Source organism: Ammospiza caudacuta, chromosome 10, assembly GCF_027887145.1.
Source record: "Ammospiza caudacuta isolate bAmmCau1 chromosome 10, bAmmCau1.pri, whole genome shotgun sequence".
Lineage (NCBI taxonomy): Eukaryota > Metazoa > Chordata > Aves > Passeriformes > Passerellidae > Ammospiza > Ammospiza caudacuta.
In genome coordinates this window covers 10214053-10231411 of record NC_080602.1, presented here as the reverse complement: position 1 = coordinate 10231411, position 17359 = coordinate 10214053, and the positions used below count along the sequence as shown (strand labels likewise).

Genomic DNA, 17359 nt, shown 5'->3' with positions numbered 1-17359 from the left:
TGTTAAAGAGAACAATTTTAAGGGACAAAGCAGCAGCATTGCTTTTTTAATCAAGAGCAATCTAATAAAATTGCAGTGCATGGAATTGGGTCACAGGCAGGAAACACAAATGTTTCCTAATGTGGTTTTTTTTCAGAGGAACGCTGCTTTGTGGCTAATACCTCAACCCCAGGCTTGCATCTGCTCCATCTCCTGTGGATTTCCACTATCCCTAGACTTAGGGTAATCTGTAGGGGAAATAGCTGCCTCAGAGTGTGCTCCAGGAGCAGGGATGGAAAACTAAACCAGCCATACCTAAAACTGTAGAGTTCCCCTTTAACCCACATGCAGGTGGTGCCCTGGAGACAGGGATGGAGGGGTTGAGTACAGTACAGGTGCTGAAGGAGGGGGTGGCTGCAAAGTTTTGCTGGCAGAGGGACAAAGGAGATGGGTCCAGGGTTAATCCAGCGACCTCACGTGTCCTTTGTGGATTCCTGACCAGCAGATGGCAGAGGGTGCCTGGACCATCTGCCTCACTCAGGATGGCATGAGGGAATGGAAATGTCCCCTCCTATGGGTCCTGCACATCCCATTCCCACCATTCCCAGCACTGGGAGCACTCTGCTTGCTGGGCTTTCAACAAAGGGGTTGTGTCCCTTGTGTCCCTTTCCCTCTCACTACCCTGTGTGTGCACAGTGGGTTGCTGCAGCATTGCTGCTGATTGAAAGCCCCCAATAGGCTTCTTTTGTGTAAAAATTAGTAATTTCAGATTTTAAGAAAACCAGGAGCATGCCAGCAGAGGCCTGCCACGTCATGGCATTCCTGCTGCTCCCTGGGACAGGAGCAGGGAGATTTGCATGAAGTTAATGTACATAACACAGCTGCATCACATGTGCGTGGGATCCATCCCTTGTCTCTTCCAAAATCCTGGATGTGAATGAACATCCAGGATTTTCATGTTTTTCTTAACATGAAAGGCTTCCCATAAAGATGTCTTTGAAATGATCAGAAGGAAAAAAAAGGCTTCCTGTGAGCTGATCTGTGGGCAAAATGCTTCTTTGTAATACCACAGCAGTTTATTAACTCCTGTATTCCAGAATTTATAACTCTGCTTATAATAAATGGGACAGAATCTCCTTTACATGACTGAGTTTAACTCTATTAAAATCAGGAGTAATCAACTCTTTAGCACTTTACCAATGCCATGTTTGTAATGAGCTCAGCAATTAGAGAGACCCAAAGTATTTACAGGACACAGCAAAAAAATGTGGCTGAGGAGCCTGGCCAGCACCAATGGACTCAGCACACTCTGGTTTTCAGCCTGATTTTATTCCAAGAGCTTGTGATTCATCCCAAAAAGCTAAAGGTTTGCAAGGTGAAGGGATAACTCAGCATGACATCCCACTCTACAGCAGCTGGCTGTAGAGTGATGCCAATGTAAATTCATTTTTATGGGAGAGACTTTTAATGGTGATGAATAAATAAGGGGAAATAGAAAAGTGGAACCAGGAAACCCCTCTATTCTCAGTGATCCTTCAGTCAGGAGCATGCCAGCATTGAAGCTCTTCTCTAGAAACAAACTGTGAAGTGTTCAGGGTTGCAGGCTTCAAAAATATTTGTGAATTCCCAATTTTCCCTTGGCAAAACTTTCATTAAAAACAATTCATTTTTAGGCCAACAGTAAAGTTTTGACAATTAAAAATCAGGAGTAAATCCTGCCTGGAGTCACTTTTGATGAAGGAAAATTTGATTTGTGTTTAAGACACATCAGTGGTTGTTTTGTGCCAGGTGTAAATTCTTGTCTTGGAGCTCCCATTCATGGCTGGAAGAGGCTTGTGGTGTGGAGTGGGATGGGAATTTGGGCTCCAGGGAAGCCAGAGATCTAAAAATCCTGCCCAGCATTATATTTGATTTCTTTATTGAGGGCAAAGACAAAATCAGTCAAGTTGCTTGTGATAAAACACTCATTTGGGAGAACAATTTCCCATGTGCCTCATTTATTCATAATTAATTCCAATTTGTGTTGGTTTATAATTTAAGCATTTGGATTTTCATTACCCACTGTGGTCTCCTCTCCCTTCCCTGTGTCTCCTCTGCTGCAGGCATCCCTCAACAAACTGATGGAGACCCTTGGCCAAGCAGAGCCCTATTTTGTCAAGTGCATCCGATCCAACGCTGAAAAGGTAAATGCCATCCTGAGAAAGCAAGATCCTGCTAGAAATCAGCTTGGGAATCTTTTTTCCATTTTTACAGGGAGTTAGATAGGAAACAAAGCTTCAAATTGAGCTGAGTTTAATCAATTTGGGCGAGGGGAAGCATGGATTTATCACTTGGGTGTCACTTGATAAACTGCACTGGCTCTTCTTATATTTGTAGAAACACATATATGCAAATATAGTATTTTAATTTATATGAAAATACAAATATATAAATTTTATATAAATATAGTATTTTAATTTATATGAAAAATATATTGGTTTTAATAAATTTATTTGACTCCTTTGAAGTTTCTGACCAGCCATAAGAGAGATTTATAGAACCATGAATTCACTTGTGCTGGGTCTGAGCCCTGAAGCTTCCTTAAAATAAAGTTTCCATAAGTAAAAGCAGATACTTTTAGAATAAACTACATTGATCACACTGACTCATATTTCTTGAATTTGACTTTACATAATTGTATTATGGACCGAGGACACCCTCAGTTCAAAATGTAGGGATGCTTTGTAGATTAATCCTTCAGAGTTTTATCCAGGCATTTCAAGCTGAAGCTTTTTGCATTGGAGATTATTTACTTGCTCAAAACATCACCCATTAACTGTGCCCTTTGGGGGGTCTTTTTCAATTGAAATGCAAAAAAATCTTTTTTTTTTATGGCTTTATTTCTCTAGTTAACTGTTTGAAAGTCTCAGAAGCAAACAGGATTGAACCCCAGTGGGATTAGTTCAGTTCCTGGGGACCCACATTCCCTCCCTCCTGTAACATTGCTGACAATGTGTGTGTCATGCACATGTGCTACATCTGCTGAACCCTTCACCCATCCATGCACTTAAAAGCTTCAGTGAAAGGAAATATCTGCTCATCCTTGCTCTGGTTTTCCCCTTGTAGCTGCCCCTGAGGTTCAACGACAGCCTGGTGCTGCGGCAGCTGCGCTACACGGGGATGCTGGAGACCGTGCGCATCCGCCAGTCAGGATACAGCTGCAAGTACTCCTTCCAGGTTGGGTACAAAGTGCTTTGTCTTCCACCTCCTTCAGCATCATTAGCAGAGTTGTCTGACTGTTGCTGGTTCATTTTTTATCAGGGTAATTAATTTCTAGTTGTTGGAAGGCAGTGGATGTAACAGGCGGTTCTCTGCCTATGAGCCAATCTAGTCCTCAGGGAGGGGTGTGAGCCCCCTGCACTGTGATTTTTGAGCAAAACCAGTATGTTTTTGCAACATGGACTCCCTTTTGGAAAAAACTGTCTGATTTGCATGTTCTCTTCTGCATCTGGAATTACTGGGAGCAGTGTTAGCCCTGTTGTGTTGGCTGTGTCCCATCAGGAGGATGATATGCATCCTCTGAACTGCTGGAGTTAGCCAGCTTTTCCTGTTTTCTTCTTTTCCATGTGTTTGCCAGGTTTTGTGTACATGTCGGCCCTTTCATGCTTTGCTGGTGCTGATTGGTTTCCTGCTTGTGGCTGCTTTGGGGCAGACATCATGTTCTGCACAGCAGCTGTTTAGAAAAAGAAAAATGCTCAGCATTTTTTTGCCCAGAGCAGGTTTCCCAACCTTGCTTGGGAGGATCTGTCCTCTTGTACCTCCTTCACTCTTTGAATCCTCCCAGCAGTAACGGCTGGAGCATCTCAGGGATGTTTTGCAGATGTTGGTATCTGCCTTCCATAGTGGCTCTTGCTGGGGATTTGGAGCATTTTTTTGCTGGGGTTTGACCCTGTGGCTTCTGCAGAACCTCTCCTCCCACGCTGAAAAATGTTTGAACCTTGCTGGGTCCCTGCTTTGATGTCTTTCCCATCAAACCACAAATGTTGGATGAATCTTGGTGTTCCTCAGTGCATAAAATGTTATCTGTCCTTGTGCTCACTCCAGAGGTCCCGTTTCATGTGGCCAGTGGAGCTAATCTGTTATTTATGGGAGAAAGTAGCTGCAGGACCCAGCTAACCAAATCTTGGTGTTGCTTTTTTCTTTTCCTTCTCAGGATTTTGTGAACCATTTCCATGTCCTTTTGCCACAAGGGATCAGCCCATCTAAGCACAATATCCATGATTTCTTCCGGAAGATAAAACTTGATCCAGACAATTACCAAGTTGGAAGAACAATGGTAAATGTTCATCCTCAGCTCAGCCTTTAAGACACAGAAATAACACTTGCCTGTATTTCTGTCTGATAAATTAATATCTGTATATGGTTTTAATTAATGAAACTATTTTTCTTCTTACCAAAAATCAGTGATTTAAATGAAACTTTTAATATTGTTAACATAAAAGAGTAAGGAATAATATTGTTTTGCTATTGATTATAATGAGGCAGCCTCAAAAAACTCGTGTCCTCCAAAATCTCTGTGTGTGTTTAGACCTTAGCTTGATATGATGGTCCTCATTTTGCCTCCCCTGGTGAGAAAGCTCTGTAATTCAGAGCTTAGAGTCACAGGCTGTTGTGAAACTGCTGAAACCTGTTAGAGGTGCCTTCACAAAAAATCAGCTCCTCAACTTTCCTGGGAGCAGAAACCAGGAGGATTTGACTCGTGGTCCGGGAAGCTTTCCATGCTAGTGTTTTTGGGTTGTTTTGGCCAGGTTTTCATGAAGGAACGGGAGCGGCAGGTCCTGCAGGACCTGCTGCACCAGGAGGTGCTGCGGAGGATCACGCTGCTGCAGCGCTGGTTCCGCAGCCTGCTCTGCCGGAGGCAGTTCCTGAGCCTGCGGCACGCAGCCATCAGCATACAGGTGGGTGCTGCTGTGGATTCCCGTGCAAATTGCCATCCCCAAATCCTACAGACAGAGCCCGTGGGCAAAATCAGCTCTCCTGTCCAAGGAGGGAGCTTGCAAGCAGGGTTGACTCCTTCTGCCATAATAAGTTGGGATTGACTCCTTCTACCATAATAAATTGGGAATGGGGGGAAGCTGGAGAGGTTGCATGAAGGCAGGTGCTGTCCTCGCATCTAAGTGGAGAGGTTGCATGAAGCTGGAGAGGTTGCATGAAGGCATGTGCTGTGGGAGGACAGCTCATTTGAAGAGCGAGTGAGAGCTGTAAAACAACATAAATCACTGATGGAGAATAATTGGGTGAATCACATGGACCCACTGGATACTTTGCTGTACTTCACACAGCACCTGTTACAAGGAATCCCCTGCTGTGTTTGCAGAGATTTTGGCGGAGCTACCAGAGCCGAAAGGAAGGCAAACCATCCCCAGACCCTGTGGTTCTCAGCAAAGCCGCTGTCATCCTTCAGAGCCACTGGCGCGGCTTCGTGGAGCGGCGCAGGTTCCTGCAGATGCAGTTTGCAGCCCACCTCATCCAGAGCTGCTGGCGGGAGCACGCCAGGCGCCGGCACGCCGCGGCCACCAGCATCCAGGCGGCCTGGAGGGGACACCACACCCGGCAGGCGTACGCTGCCCGCAGGAGCGGGGCCCTGTGCCTGCAGGCGGCGTGCCGCGGGTACCTGGCACGGCAGAGGTAACACCCTCGGGTAAAGAGGAACGTGCTTTTGGTGATGCTCACACTGGATGGTGCGAATCAGGGCACTGCAGTGACTTACACAGGGCAGTGTCCCCTCGTGTATCCGTGACCCTCTCCTGACCTGCCCTGCTCCTTTGTTTGCCCACGCTTTCTAGCAATTTAGCTGCATGTCCTGCTCTTGGAATAAGCAGAGCCTATTTCAGGTTGGAGCACGTAGGCAGTGCAAAGCCAAGGCCGTAAATACTCACAAGGTTTTTTTTTTTTTCCTCTTGGCAGCAGCACCAGTTTAAGTAGCCTATTTTTAACTCAGATTGCCTCACCAATCTGGTTGCTGCGCTGGCTCACAAGGACAAGGATACCAGAGCCAGCCGCTGTGGAGGGCACAGGCTGTCCAGCCATGCCTCAGCTCGCTGGCCAGGGGGCTGGTCACAATTCACTCCCCAGAGGTGCTGCCTGCAAGGTGTGGAGCACCTTAACATCCCTTGGAACATTTGGGAGCTGCAGGGAGCTCTTGGTGCCAGGCACAAGTCCCTGCTAAGTTGTTCCAGATGCAGTCCGGGCAGGATGGCGAAGATGGAGAAGCCAAGGGGGTGTGATGGGTTAAGCTTTTCTGGCTCTGACAGCTTATGAAGGAGCTAGACCAGGGATGGAGGCTGGACCTGCTGCCATCGGCACCAGGGGAGCTTTCAGGTGCGTTGGGGCAGCCCTTCAGTAGCAGAGATGGCAGAGGAGGAGGAGGAGATTTAAAACTGACTGTTCCTTGCCTTGTCTTGCACCAGATGTGCAAGAAGGGTTCTTGAGATGCTGGTGGTGGTGAGGTGATGGTGGTGGTGGTGATAATACACCACTGATGCAGTGCATTGAAGGGTCCTGAGTGGATGCAGGGCTGAATATCCTTGTTTTCTGTTTTTTCCAGGTTTAGAGCTTTGAAAGAGCACCAGTTAAAAGAGATGCAGCTGGAGAATGGCCTGGCAGGTAGAGAAGAGGATGGACTGGAAGCAGATGGTTTGGAAATCAAAGGCTCTGACCCATCTAAGTGGGAGGACAGCTCATTTGAAGAGCGAGTGAGAGCTGTGGAACAACGTAAATCACTGATGGAGAATAATCGGGTGAATCACATGGACCCACTGGATACTTCCCTGTACAAAAGGCATGAGAGAGCCAGCAGCCAGAGCGGGATGGACACCGAGGAGGAGATCATCGTGAGAGAGAGGCCCAAGTCACTGGAGGATCTCAACCAGAAGAAAGTGGTTCGTGCCAAGAGGGAGAGCCGGAGGATGCGGGAGCTGGAGCAGGCCAAGTTCAGCCTGGAGCTGCTCAAGGTGCGCTCCACGGGCGGGCTGTCCCCCTCGGAGGAGCAGCGCTGGTCCACGGAGCTGCTGCCCGAGGCACTGCATTCCCCTCAGGGAACCCCCGAGAGCGAGAGCTCCCAGGGGAGCTTCGAGTTGTTGAGCAGTGAAGATACCTCAAGTAGTAAACTCGTCTCCTTAGTCTTAGATGAGCATGATACTCAGTCATTTCCCATGGAGTCCCTGCCCAGCAGTCCCCAGGCTCAGCTGCAGGAGAAGCCTTTCTGTTCAGGGGATGGGAACCATGATTTGCCCAGCTGCAGAGAGACTCCAGCAGACACGGTGCTGCCTGATAGCCTCACCAGGAAGGAGCGTGGGGTTGGTGACCCCCAGAATGTTACCAAGGCTCACCCAAGAGAAACACTCCTTTCCAGCAACCTCCCCACTTTCTATGTTCCACCACAAGACAATGCAAAGGTGAAGATGGTGGAGAATAACCTGAGGAATAAAGCAGGGGAAAGAGAGGAAAGGACAGTTATGCTCTCCGAGGTCAGGAAGGACTCTGAGCCAGACCAGGGTAAATCCTTGGAAGAAGAAGAGGAAAAGGATAAATCCTCTACCAAGAGAGAGGAACGTGGGACAGCGACAGCAGCGCGGGCACTTTCTCCAGGTTCTGTCATTAAGAGACTGGAAAAGCTCAATGTGGAGAAGGAGGAACGGCAAAAGCAGCTTCAGCTGCAGAATGAGAGGGAGATGATGGAGCAGATTCGTCAGCAGAAGGAAATTCTGGAGAAACAGCGCAAAGCCTTCGAGCAGCAAGGGAGGGTAGAGGCTTTGCAGAGGACAGAGCAGAGCAGAGTGAAGGACCCTTCCCTCAAACCAGCCAAAAAACCAGACAGCCGGCCTCAGTCAGTGCTCATCCTGCACCCCCAGAGCAGAGGGGAGCACAGCCCCACCCCAGGCGTCGCTCCAGCACCAGCAGTGGACATCAAGGGTCTCACTGTTGGCACCAGGGGAAGCTCTCCAGCCCACAGTGTCCCCAAAGACCGGCCTGTCAGCATGTTTGTGGAGAGAAGAGAAGGTCTGGAGCCCCGCTGCCATTCCAAGCCAGCTCTGGACCCCAAGGACCACCCAGGCAGCCATTTCTCAAGGACTGAGCGCCTCCGGCAACCTCGGATGCCCAACCAGGCCACTGAGGAGGCGAGGGCAAGCTCCATGTTCTTCACACCAAAGGACAATCCCTTTGGCCTCCAGTGAGTAAAAAGATGGTGGGGTTTCTCCCGTGCTTTCTCCACAGGCTTTCTCTGCAGGCTGTCTCCATAGGCTTTCTCCATGGGCTCTTTTTCTGCTAGGGACCTTTTTGTACAAGGGGTCCAGAATGCTGTTTCTGGAGTCTGCACAAACCTCATAGTTAAACAAAGGGTTCTTGATCTTCTAGCAACGAGGAGGTCAGAGGGAAAGGAAAAAGACCTGGAATATGATTTCTCAGGCTCTTAAAACATTATATAATCATGGGCATGAGCAGGTGAAGAGAGTCAATAAGCAGGCTCACTACTGTTATTATTTACCCTACATGAATGGGGATAGGAGTTTATTTCTCAAGGTGAAACATGATGAATACATTCTTAGGATTTTTGGGTAGTTGGAATAGAAATTACTTGATAAGGCAGAAGATTCCAGGATTTTCCTTGTTTTCCATATAATTAATCCAGCAAAGCCATGTGGACACTGACCATTGCAGATGAAGAAACATCAGCTCTCCAGAGAGTGTGGGAATGAATGCTCTTTGGAGACTGTGTCATTCACATATGTAATTAACTACACCTGTAATGGACTTAGCAGTTGCTCAGCTCCATTGCTTTGCTTAACCTTGGGCTGCTCCAGGGCCTGGAGATGGCAGCAAGATCCTGGGACAACATTTGCTCCCACTCTGTTGTGTTGTTTAAGGTGCCTTGCCTAATTTTGGGGTGGTTTTGGCCATGTAGCTCAAAAAGGATATAAATCACTCTCCTCCTAAGTCCTGCTGCACCCTTTCCAAGGCAAAAGCTCCCAGTGAGTGAATGTTGTTAACTCAAGGTACCTCCAAGTGTAGTATTCTTGTGGTTTCTGTGCAGTTGTGACAGGAGAGGATTCCTGTTGAAAATTTCTTTTCCTGGTTCATGTGCAACATGAACAAGCAACAGGAAGAAAAAGACATTAAGAATTGCTGTATTTTAAGTTTTGCTCTGCAGCAGAATAGTCACATTTGAGAATCCCAAAGTACAAAGATACAATCCATAACCACCTTGCTGTATAAAGCTGGCAGCCAGAATGTTTTTTCTTCTTGTCTTTTGGTTTTAAGTTCAGTCCTGAAGAATTCCAATTTTGAAACCCCATGACCTCAGACTTGCAATTTAGTCTTGACTGCTTAGACTCCCAGGATCTGGGCTAGCACAGTAGGAAGGATTTTGGGAGAGGATGAAAGATCTCTGTTCTCTTGTGTTTCAGCAGAGAGGCAAATCATCAGTGCCTTTCCAAGGGTGAAACAGCACGGAAGCCATTTAAGATGCCAGGGTCTGGCAGAGGAGAGGTGAGTTGTGACTTGTTTATTTTCTCTTTCCATTGAAAAGGGCAAAAAATAACTTGGTTGGCCAGTTTTCCCTCAAAAGCTTCAAAGAAGTGAACTCTGAAGCACAAGGGCCGCCAGACACGGGAAGGAGGATATGGCAGCACAGTAACCTCCACACCTTCTCTTAAAATAAAAAGCCTTGTAGGAATAATTTGTAGCAGCTCTGGATAAAAGGATCCCGTGATCCTGATGGCAAACACTGTCCAACGCCGTCTTGTCTTGGTTTGGTTTAATGTCTCCGTTTCAGTGACACCCATGATTGTCCATTTTCACCGTCCTGTCTTAGTTTTTGTTCTTCCTGGTCCTTTGCTGTTTTCACTAGACATAATACTGCATCCCCTCCATGGGGTGCAGTGGCACTCAGAGATGTCTTGAGGCTACACGGGTAGAGTCTCCTTTTTACTTTAAAACCCTTCTTTTCGTTTTGTTTTGTTTTGTTTTATCCTTTGGTCAAGCAGGTGCCCAGACCGAGCCATAAAAAGAAAGCCCGCATGGCGCGGACGCGCTCCGATTTCTTGACTAGAGGTACTTTTGCTGATGGGGAGGGGGATACGGAGGAAGAGGATTACGATGGCAGTTTTGAGTTCCTTCTCTCCTCTGAGCACCCTCCTCACGCCGAGGCGGTGCCCGCAGCAGCCCGCCTGGGGCAGGCCTGTTACAGTGACTCCGAAATGGTAATTGTGTCCAATGTGGTGGGGGAGCCTTTCTTTGCTAACCTTAGCTGCACTGATCCCTCTACTGCTTCTTTTCCCACTCCCAAGGATGCTGTAGATGGGTACATTTGGCAAACACAGCAGGAAATCATAGATTCGCAGAATCACGGAATGGTTTGGATTGGAAGAGACTAAATCTCAATTCCAACCCCCTTCCACTAGGCCAGGGTGCTCAGCGCTCCATCCAAGCTCTGTTTCTTGCTCCTGGGTTGATTAGATATCCACCACACTTCCCATAGTTTTCCTGGAGCATTACAACTTGTATTGCACAATTACCTGCTTTGGGGGCTTTAACCTCATCCTCCCCTTGGAAGTTTTTGATCTAAAAATGGCCTATACACATCTGTAAAAAAAGAAAGTAAATATTGTTCAAAAAGCAACAGACAACAAAATTATGTAAATCCTGTGGCCTCTTTTACTTTTGATTTTTTATGCTTAGCCACAATATCCAATGGTTACTTGGTCCTCAGTTATCAGAGTGATGCTGGCAGACAGCAGCTCAGAAAAAGCAAAACCATGGAAATTGGGCAATGAAAGCATAACGAGAGTGAAATAGTGGGTTATGAAACAAAGACAACCAAGCAAAGTGTTTTTTCCAAGCACAGTGACAAGTATCCCTTAGCAGGTCTGACATGAGCCAGTGCAGTGGAGCTTTTCCATCTCAGACTTAATCTCCCACCCACATAAGCTGCTTTTGGAAAATCACAAACTGAGAGGTTCCAGGAGTGGAAGAGGCCGACAGATTCCAACCCGCTCATAATTTCTTTCCTGAGGTAGTGGAGATGTCCCCATAGGAGTGTGGATTAACACCAGGAATCCTGTCCTGCTGTGAGAGTTTGGGTGGAGTGCTGGCTAGGGCTGCCATGTTCCTCTCCTCCAGCTGCAGTGCAGGAAGTGGAGCTGAGTATAAAACCAAAGAAAAGCATGAAACCAAAAGACAGAGATTTATTTTGTGCCACAGCATTGATGCGTGTCCAGCAAACATCCCGTGCCATCCTAAAAGCTGCTTTTCCAAGAAAAGCAGGTGGCTAAGGAGGGCTTTTCATGACTTTTCTTTTAGCAGCTCTTATTATAAAGGATAAATTTTCCCAGGATAATTTCCTCACTGGAAGAGGGCAGAGATTTACAAATTCTATAAATATTGTAAGCCTGCTCTTGATAAATTTGCTGGAGGGTTGAGGCTGGAATACTGAAAACCTGATTGAAAGGCACTTCTCTATGGGCTGAGCTAACCTAGCTGCACCTTTATGCAAGTCCCTGCTTGTAGATTGGGAAAGGGAGGATTTTATGCAGTAAAATGTACTTTTTTACATAGAATGATAGGAACATTTAGGTTGGAAAAGGTCTCTAAGATTGTTGAGTCCAACCAGAAACCCAGCACTGCATTGTTTACCACCAAACCATGGCCCCCCATGCCATACCTGGGGTGCCTTGCTGTGCTCCTGAAGGCTGTACAATGCACAAAGGGAACTGTAGCTGCAAGAATTATTCCCTCTGGGGTGTGAAAAGTGCTGGTGCTTGGCAGGCTCCATCTTTGGGAGCATCCTGGGTCACTGTACTCCTTGGAAGTGCTCCTTGGGACTCTGCTCACCTGGTTAACAGCTCTCACTGCATGCGAGTAGCAGTAGGTGCCACCTCTCTCCTGTCTCTGCTGTGTCCCCCCTCTCCTCTGCTCTCCAGCCCTGGTTCTAACTGGTGGTCAGGACTTTCCCCCTGGTGTGCTAAGTTCTGCTTTCTAGGCCAACACTGCCCCTGGTGTTGTGTGCTCTGCACTACCCTCTGTCTGTGTGTCCTGACAATGTGTCCAGTGTTTCCATCTGTATTTTGTATTGCAGGTTTGGGACCAGCCCTTTGGCTTAGGGCTTTGTTGGGTCAGGATCATCACAAGTAGCAAAATTTAGGGACTGTTTATTGGTATTTATTAGCAGAGCCCAGTTGGGTGTTGCAGATGGCAGAGCAGCCTGTGATAAAGCTGGATGGTGCCTGTTGGGGTGTTTTGGGGTACAAACACAAAGGTACAGAGGGTGATGTCTGTGCAGACACATTGGTTGTGTCTTGTGATAGTCACATGAAGGCGAGCCTGGCAGCCACCATGTGCAGGCTGCTCCCTGTGCCAGTGAATAGCTCCTTCAGACAGCTCCTGCCTCCAGCTATGACTCCCAAAGCAGCCTCTGTCCCTGTCCTGCTGCTGGCTGGATGAAGGAGATCCCGTGCAGCCCCATGGAGCCGAGCATATGATGGGTCACCAGCTGCTCTGCCTGTTTGGCCCATTTTTTTCTCAGCCATCAAGTCACTGATTGTGTAGCCCAGCTGGTGAGTAGAAGCCCACTGGAATCCAGTGCTCCTGACCCACATCCAGGGTATTCCAGAGCATCAAACACCCACAGCATCTGCAGCTGAAGCTGAAACCCATGGGGCAGCAGTACATGAGGTGGCTGCTGCAGGTACAGTTGACTCCAAGGTTCTTTAAGGGCTTCCTGACAAGACCAAGATTGAAGATTTTTGGCTGATGAATAGCCAAGGATCAACCTACCATTCAGTGAGACACAAGTGGGAGGAACAGCTCCTGGCTGTTCTGCCAGCACATGATAACACCATTTTTGTTTGGTGCCTAAGCCTGAAGAGCTTTCCTGGAGCAGCTGCATAAATGGAAGGCCTTGGCTAGAGGAATCACACCAGAAATACCCTCTGGAAATATCCTTAGAGAGTGGGACCTGGATAATGAACCAGCTGTTTTGCTTCACCCTCCACACTAAAGCCATGAATTGACAAACATGACTCCAAGTATCTGCCACCAGCTGATCCCAAGCATTGCTGAAGAGCCAGCAATGACAGAAGATCTCTTGTCCTAAGCCATTCAGATGGAGCTTCAGGAAGTTTTTCCATGCAGCACAGAGTGCTGCTGCCTGCTGGGATAAGTCCCTTGGCCATAGTTACCTTATGGGTGGGTGAAACACAGGTTACTCTGTCAGAGGAAAAATACTTGGTCCCTTCCTCAACCAGGAGACAACTTCAGACTCCCAGTTATTGCCATTTGCCCTCATGATGCTTTGTGGTGTTCCCTAGCAGGGGGTTTTCTGGTGCAGATGCTCATCTTGACATCTGAGAAGGTTTCCCATCCTTTCCCTTCAGAGTTTCCTGGCAGATAACCTCAAACAGAAGGATCTTGTGCCAAAAAAGCCTTTTAGTCTTTATTTACTAAAGCTGGAAACCCAAAAGGTTGAAATTACTCAAGAACAAAACCATACTGGGGGGGCAAATATTTAACAGATCATTTTTAAAGCAAGTAGTAGGTTTGGGCTGGATGGAGATCACTTTTATAGGTTTTGAATTGCTTTTATCCCAGTATCCATGCACAATTTCTGTGTGATCATCACCTAAATGCAAGAATGACAGGAACAAAATCTCTTTCGTGGTTTAGGCAGTCCTGGCTTTCCCAGTGGTGATTTTGCCTTGCATGCTGCCATCTCCTGGCTGGAAGAGATGTTAGTCTGGGGGAGGGAGGGAGGGAATAAAACATGGAAAAAGAGTCAATATGGCAAATGTGACCCCCCTCCCTTGCAGCCTACTTTTTATAGAATTTTATTTAAATATTTTTAATACAAGTAAAATAATTGCTTTAAAACATAGAACAGTCAGTTGAGACATTGAGGTGATAGGAAAGCTACAGGAAACATTTGACCATCATCTCCCAAATCCTTTCATACAACCTGATTCTTCACTTTTCATTATGCTGAAAGTTTCTCCTCCAGGAGTCCAGTTCCCAAATCACAGCTGCAATTGGAAAATAGAACAAAAATTTAGATATTTTTTAAATATGGCAAGTCTGTTTCTGGGCTATTTCATGGGATCCTGTTAGGTTGAGTTACTGCAAATTCATCCCACCCTTAAAAATTACCTGAGGGCATTTTAAATGATGGCAAACCCGGAGATATTTTCTATTAAAGCTGCAAAATTTCTTTGTTAAAGAGTTCCTTTTGGTGTGTCCTTGGCACAAAGACTTTGGGGTTTTTTGTGTAAAGTGCTCAGCAAGAGTTGGAGGAGGAACTTCTGCTGGGACAGATCCAGGTGGATGAAGGTTCCCTTGGAATCACATCATTGTGGCTAACAGGACACTCTGGGTCGAGAGCTGGAATGAAGTCTGGATGAAGATGTGGAAGAGCTGTGCAGGCTGAGCAATAAGGACCTGTGGCTTGGTGCAAACTGATTTTCATCACCAACTGCTCAAGGAGAAAGAAGATTGGGCCTGGTTGGAAAGTTGGAGCAAGGGAAATGCCTCTCTTTCTCAGGAGTCATTAAAATATTTCTCTAGGGGCTCACCAGGACTGTAGGTTTTCAGCTGTCGGCAAATAGAAATAAAGATGTAGGAGGCAAAATATCTGATTTTTGATAGGGAAAAAAAATCATCTGATATTTCAAGAGCTGTCTTATTTTTAAATGCTTCGTGCTTGGAATCGTTACAGACCGTGCAGCGATTCACCTCCGGGGAAGGCCAGGCCAAACTGCACAAAACCATGTCCCAGGGGGAGATTGGGAAACTGGCAGCCTCACAGAAGAGTCTGACTCCAGATGGGAGGTAGGAATCATGGCTGGAGATGGCAGACAAGTCCTTCTCTGTCCCTCTTGCTCTCCAATGCCTTGTTGAGCCACCCAGGCTCCTTTGGAGCTCTACCTGCAGTGGGATGAGTTACCCATCCCACCTTTTCTACATGACCATGGGCAGGCCCAATCAATGTGTGTGTGGCTCACCCCACAATTAAGTGTTGGTGACATGGGCCACACGTCCTGTCCCACACCACCCAATCCCATGCATGCAACTGAAGTTTCTCTCTTTGCTGACGACAAGTAGCCGCATTTCCCTGGTAGAAGTTGCATGGATTTATCTCCTCAGGACTGTCCAGAAGATTGAGGTAGTTTTGGGTAGAAAGACCTTTCCTAGTTAAGGCAGTTCCTGTTTCCATGGCTTATTTCCAGGCCTCAACGAGCCAAGATGAGGTTTTGGGTGAAGGGAAAGCAGGGGGAGAAGAAGACCTCCCGGGAGAAGCTCGCTACCCAGTCTGAGCTGCTGGAGCTGTACGCGGAGCAGGAAGTCCCTGGCAGGGAAACCATTCCTGGACTGCAACTTGGTGAAGGTATGTGGTGGGGGGACATGGGACCAGGTGTAAGGAGAGAGAAACTGGGTTGGAAAATTGGGATATGTCCATGCTGGTTTATGTCTCTTAATTCATGGGTGGTGTCAAGCCAGAGCAATGGCAAGTAGGTTAGAGGGTGGGATCCATAATGGATCTCGAGGAATTCCATGTCACTAATCCTTCCAGCCACCATCTGGAATGGACAGATGTTTCCTCTCTTGAGGGAGGAAGTAACCGAAGCAGAAATGACATTTAATCTTCCCGTGAGTTCTACACTGTGCTTTTCTCTTCCACAGGTTTCTTCCAATGCCCTGTTTTAGTGTCACAATTATTTTTCATCTGCTCCTCAATCTCTTCCCCTCTTTTCATTGATCACCAGCAGAGTTGGGCCCTCACCACCTGACGCCCCCGCGGAGTCCGGAGCTGTCGGGCATGTACCGGCGGGAATTCAAGGAGAACAAGGAGCCCTCTCCCAAGGTGAAGCGCAAGCGCAGCGTCAAGATCAGCAACGTGGCTCTGGAGCCCGTGCAGTGGCAGAACGACTCCCTGCAGATCATAACCAGTGCCAGTGACCTGAAGAGCATGGATGAGTTTCTCCTGAAAAAGGTAACTCACTGCTCCATCAATCAGCACAGAGATCCAGGAGCAGACAGAGGCAATAAAGTAAAAACAATCCTGTGGGTAGCTGTAGTAATGCTAATAATCCATCTAAGGATGCCAGGGCAGGTCTAGAGAAGTTTCTGGTTTTCATGCAGGAGAAACCACGTGGTGATCATGGTGGAGCAGCTGCTTGTTAGTGCTGCTTCATCTCACACCAGCTCTGCTGCAGCAAAAGAGTCATGAGTGTAAAAACCCCCTTGTTTTCCCAGATGAATGAACTGGACAACGAGGATAGCAAGAAGGACACGCTGGTGGATGTCGTGTTCAAGAAAGCACTGAAGGAATTCCGACAAAACATCTTCAGTTTTTACTCCTCAGCATTGGCAGTAAGTGACCAGATGATGGGTAGGACTTCCACCTCCAGGAGAAAGGGGAGATATTCTGGGGCCTTCTGGTTGTACAGGTGTTGCCAAGCCCTCCATTTCTGGTTTGCTCATCCCAAAGGATGGATGTGCTTCCTTTGTATTCAGTCCCATGATCTAAATTTGGACTAACACTTCCTCATGAGCCATCTCTCAGGATACATTGGGTGTAGATTCCTGATCTTCATTACAGTTTTGCTCCCAGCCAAAGGGGAGATGACAAAGTCAATTTGTCACCTGTAGTGTCTGGAAACCTTTGTGTTACCTTTGCTGGTGGTGGAGATGTCTGATCCTTTTTTCCTTCTCTCTATCATATTGGAAGTTTCCCCAAGCAGCTGGAAGCTGGTGAGGCTGAAATAATTGTCTGGAGAAGAAAAAGTCTCTAGAAAAATCTGAGCTGTATAAAAATCACTTTTTTTTTTGCTTCTGTTCCCTGAAAAGATGGACGATGGGAAGAGCATCCGCTACAAGGACCTGTACGCCTTATTTGAGCAGATTCTGGAGAAGAACATGAGGCTTGAGCAGAGGGACTGGAGTGAGTCTCCAGTTAAAGTCTGGGTCAACACCTTCAAAGTCTTCCTGGATGAATATATGCACGAGTACAAACCCCTGGACTACACTGCAGGAAAGGTACTTGGCACTTTCCTTAAACTCCCTTGGAGGTTTGGGAGCTCTATTTCCGTGGGGTTGTGCCTCTGTAGACACCTGGGATCTTCTGTTGTCTTCTCTGCTTTAAGCTGAGCTGGACAAGGCAAGGTGTGACTCACTGGTTGTGTGTCACTGGGCTCAGCCAGCCCCAGATCACACTGGGCTGCCAAGGACTAGATGTTATCCCCAGGACAAAGCTGCAGCCAGCTGTGGATGGTTGGAAAGGCAGCTCTTGGTGCTTCTTTAGTTCTGAGGGGTTTGTTCAAACTTTGAGAGATGCTGAAAGAGATGCACCCTC

The 17359-nt window shown here is 47.2% G+C and overlaps 1 protein-coding gene across 1 annotated transcript in view; it reads left to right on the top strand.

The window, feature by feature from the left end:
* The window catches only part of MYO9A (myosin IXA), a 175817-nt gene that overhangs the window by 144458 nt on the left and 14000 nt on the right, over window positions 1–17359 (top strand). Inside the window, exons 20-32 of the mRNA XM_058811168.1 lie at window positions 2082–2162; window positions 3085–3195; window positions 4172–4294; window positions 4767–4916; window positions 5336–5646; window positions 6566–8191; window positions 9426–9507; window positions 10005–10220; window positions 14723–14835; window positions 15234–15391; window positions 15774–15997; window positions 16261–16377; window positions 16855–17043. Coding sequence (XP_058667151.1) covers window positions 2082–2162; window positions 3085–3195; window positions 4172–4294; window positions 4767–4916; window positions 5336–5646; window positions 6566–8191; window positions 9426–9507; window positions 10005–10220; window positions 14723–14835; window positions 15234–15391; window positions 15774–15997; window positions 16261–16377; window positions 16855–17043 — 3501 coding nt within the window. The remainder of the gene's footprint in view (window positions 1–2081; window positions 2163–3084; window positions 3196–4171; window positions 4295–4766; window positions 4917–5335; window positions 5647–6565; window positions 8192–9425; window positions 9508–10004; window positions 10221–14722; window positions 14836–15233; window positions 15392–15773; window positions 15998–16260; window positions 16378–16854; window positions 17044–17359) is intronic.